Raw genomic sequence first — 3,286 nt, forward strand, 5'->3', positions numbered from 1 at the left:
CTGCTCACCCTCTAGCAAACTGGCCTTGGGAGGTGCCTTAACCTTTCTGAGACTGTTACTGCAACTCTACAATGGGAATAATGGTACCTGACGTGCAAAGTGGTTGTGAAAATTTAGATGGTACTCTTGCACTTCATAAGCCTCTATAAATAGCATCTATTTAAGTAGTTTGTTATCTCAAAGCTTCCTCCCTTTCTCCCACCCCAAGGAGACTGAAATGGACATTCTCCATTTTCTCTTAGCAGTCTAATCCTCCCTGTACACAAACATTGCCACCTTAGGTTGAAATGACTTTGGCTCATGGGTAAAGGTCTGTAGCTTTCTCCTGCCTCAACTAGATTCTGCCTTCTTGCCCTCTAGGCTGAATAAAGATTTCCATATCCTAACCTCTAGAACCTTGTGAAAATGTTACCTTATATGGCAAAAAAGATTTCACAGATGTGAAAGGATCTTGAGATGGGAAGATTATTTTAGATTATCCAAGTGGGTATAGTGGGATTATCGAAGTGGGCACAGCATAATCACAGGCCCCTTTTAAGAGGCAGGCAGGGTATAAGAAGAAGGGTCAGAGGTGACAACAAAAGTAAAGGTTGGAGTGATGTAGTTTGAAGATAGAGGAAGGGACCAGGAGCTGAAGAATGCAGGTGGCCTCTAGAAGCTGAGAAAGACAGGACATAGATTCTCCCCTAGAACCTCCTGAAGGTATGCAGCTCTGAGGACACCTTGACATTAGCCTGTAAGCCCCATTTTGGACTTGTGATGTCTAGAACTGTGAGATAATAAATTTGTGCTGTTAAAGCCACTGAGTTTGTGGTACTTTGTTACAGAAGCAAAGTAACTAACACACCCAACTTTCAATGCCATCCTTTCTTCCTAAAGTATAGTAGTGTCTTCTTAAAGCATAAATGAAAACACAACCTGTATCTCTCCTAATTTCCACAGCTGTTTAACACACAATCTCAGTATCTCCAATGTTAAGAGATTCATGGAACAGTGGTAAACTGCAAATAAGGTTTTACTGAACCCGAGAATACTGAGGAAAAAGTCTATTAAAGACATTTTCATGCTTAGAGCAAAACTCATGGTATATAAATGGAATGTAATAAGAACCAATTCTGTAAGTTTGCCAAATGTGGGATTTATTACAGGCAGTAACATGAGTACAGGAACTGTTTTTACCATTTCATTTTTGTTAAATGTCAGCATTATCAAAGGATCAATAAAGAGTACAATATTTTAATGTAATGCTCTGGAAAGTATCAGTATATTTCCACTAAGTAGTAGAGAATTCTAGTTTCATTTTTGTTAATTTTCTATACTGGGGTAAAGTATAAATCTTAAGGAGGTAAAAGCAGAGTCTGCTTTATTTACTTAATTTTTTTAAAAAAAAAAGCAGCCCAGAAAACTTAAGTGCAATTAATATTTATTGGCAAAGCTAATCATGACATTATTATGTAAATAAGTAGTTATTAAGTAATACAATCCTGGAAATATGCAAATATATATCAGCCAACATACAACACCAAGTAAAACCAGTCTTTATTAAACCAAACCTTCTTTCAAAATATATGTTTGCTTAAAATTCCGGAGCTTTTTCTTTATATGAAATTGTGATATGTCAACATTATTTCTTTCCTCCATTAATAAATATTGACTATACCACAACTTCATTTATTTTGTTTATGTAGAATTTCAAGGATAATAAAATCATCAGATGATTTTTCCGCAGTTAGATTGAAAACGAAAAAAGAAAGAAGAAACACTTTATATAGCAAAAGTACAGATTTAAGAGCTAACTCTTCAAAAGTTTCTTGATTATTTTCTTATACAGAGGATTCTGCGGGTCCAGGCAAATTTTCCTCCCATCCTTCAGCGTAGCTCTGCCAGGGAAAGAAGAGGCGCGCCTTTCAGTCCTTGGGTTTGAATTTGGGATTAGGCTGGCGGGAGGCGGGTGGAGAGGGGCGGTAGGGAAGGGGAGAGAAGAGGGTGGGCACGAAAGAAGCGAGTGCAAGGACTCACATCAGTTGGGGCCTGGGGCAGTGGAGTCCAGCCCCGATCACCTCCAGGCTGGAGATGCTCCGGGGATGGACCGCAGAGGTGGTCTTCACACACACGCAGCGCAGGTCTCCAGCTCCACCTTCAGAGTCTGCTGCGGGTGGGGCGGGGACAGTGGGGAGCGACGACTCTGTGAATAGCCAGCGGTACCTTAGGGATCTTCGCGTGGCGTGGCGTCTGACCTTCACTTCCTCATCCACAAACCAGACCTCCCTCAGAAAGTGTCTGACTGTCCAGGTGGTAGAGCGCAGCGGGCAGAGCCTGGCACAGCGCCTGCGCTTTTAGCCGCGCTCGGTCAATCACAGCTGGGAACCGAGACGGGTACAGACTCCGCCCCAGCCCCGGGGGTTCCAGCACTCTCTCCCCACCGCCCCCGACCTCCCCCAGGCCCTGCTTCATTCAGCTCTCACCTTGGGCGAGAGCGACGGCTAGTAGGAGCAGCAGCCCGGGGCTGAGCCGCGGGCCGGGGGCGCGGGTGCCAGCTGCCAGGCTCATGTCGCAGAGATGCCAGCAGGAGCCGCGAGCGCAGGGGCAGCCCGGGCTGGCGCTCCGCAGACCGGTGGTTCCCGAGACTCTCAGGCCGTTTTATACCCGCGGTGGGTCAACTTCGTCGGAAGCCTGGGGTTGAGGATGGAGAACTGCGGTGCGGAAGCTGAGACACTTCTGCAGAGTTGGGCACTGTGCAGCCAAGATTAGGGCAAAAGGAAAAGAAGCCAGGGATCAGCAGTCTTGCTGGGAGCTGGTAGCAGGATCCAACCGCTACCCTGAATTCATATAATACATGCACATTTGTGCAGTTAGAAACGGTACTTTAACCTTATAAAAATGTATGTTTTCTTGGTTATGGTTATGTGCAACAGTAGAGTTCTCTGTAGTCACCGTGTTGCAGTTGATACAGCAGGAAAGTTTGTTTCCTTCTCAACTCTCAACTGCCTCATCAAGAACAAATACCGTATGCTAACACATATATATGGAATGTAAGAAAGAAAAAAAAAAGGTCATGAAGAACCTAGGGTTAAAACGGGAATAAAAACACAGACCTACTAGAGAATGGACTGGAGGATACGGGGAGGAGGAAGGGTAAGCTGTGACAAAGTGAGAGAGCGGCATGGACATATGTACACTACCAAACGTAAAATAGATAGCTAGTGGGAAGCAGCCGCATAGCACAGGGAGATCAGCTTGGTGCTTTGTGACCACCTAGAGGGGTGGGATAGGGAGGGTGGGAGGG

The 3,286-nt window shown here is 44.9% G+C and overlaps 1 protein-coding gene across 2 annotated transcripts; it reads right to left on the reverse strand.

Moving 5' to 3' along the window:
- Positions 1–1,143: 1,143 nt before the first annotated feature.
- On the reverse strand, positions 1,144–2,606 carry LOC114902831 (platelet factor 4-like). Of its 2 annotated transcripts, none has more exons than XM_029235481.1 (3): positions 2,466–2,606; positions 2,020–2,185; positions 1,144–1,880 (listed from the first exon to the last, which is right to left on the reverse strand). In XM_029235481.1, exons 1-3 carry the CDS (start codon positions 2,548–2,550, stop codon positions 1,793–1,795), a joined length of 339 nt encoding a protein of 112 aa, XP_029091314.1. In that variant the 5' UTR covers positions 2,551–2,606; the 3' UTR covers positions 1,144–1,792. The 2 variants fall into 2 exon arrangements, with proteins under 2 accessions (XP_029091314.1, XP_029091315.1); XM_029235482.1 differs by having other exon boundaries at positions 2,020–2,149; positions 2,466–2,602.
- Positions 2,607–3,286: the final 680 nt, after the last annotated feature.

This window comes from Monodon monoceros, unplaced genomic scaffold (assembly GCF_005190385.1).
Source record: "Monodon monoceros isolate NGI ecotype Baffin Bay Population unplaced genomic scaffold, NGI_Narwhal_1 Super_Scaffold_20, whole genome shotgun sequence".
Classification (NCBI taxonomy): Eukaryota; Metazoa; Chordata; class Mammalia; order Artiodactyla; family Monodontidae; genus Monodon; species Monodon monoceros.

Excerpts from the sequence above, each read along its gene's own strand:
- LOC114902831 (XM_029235481.1), bottom strand. The coding sequence starts at position 2,550 with ATGAGCCTGGCAGCTGGCACCCGCGCCCCCGGCCCGCGGCTCAGCCCC. Across the intron at positions 2,186-2,465 it reads AGCCGTCGCTCTCGCCCAAG|AGTCGTCGCTCCCCACTGTC; the intron begins GTGAGAGCTGAA and ends GGCTATTCACAG. Across the intron at positions 1,881-2,019 it reads TGCCCCAGGCCCCAACTGAT|AGCTACGCTGAAGGATGGGA; the intron begins GTGAGTCCTTGC and ends TTTCCCTGGCAG.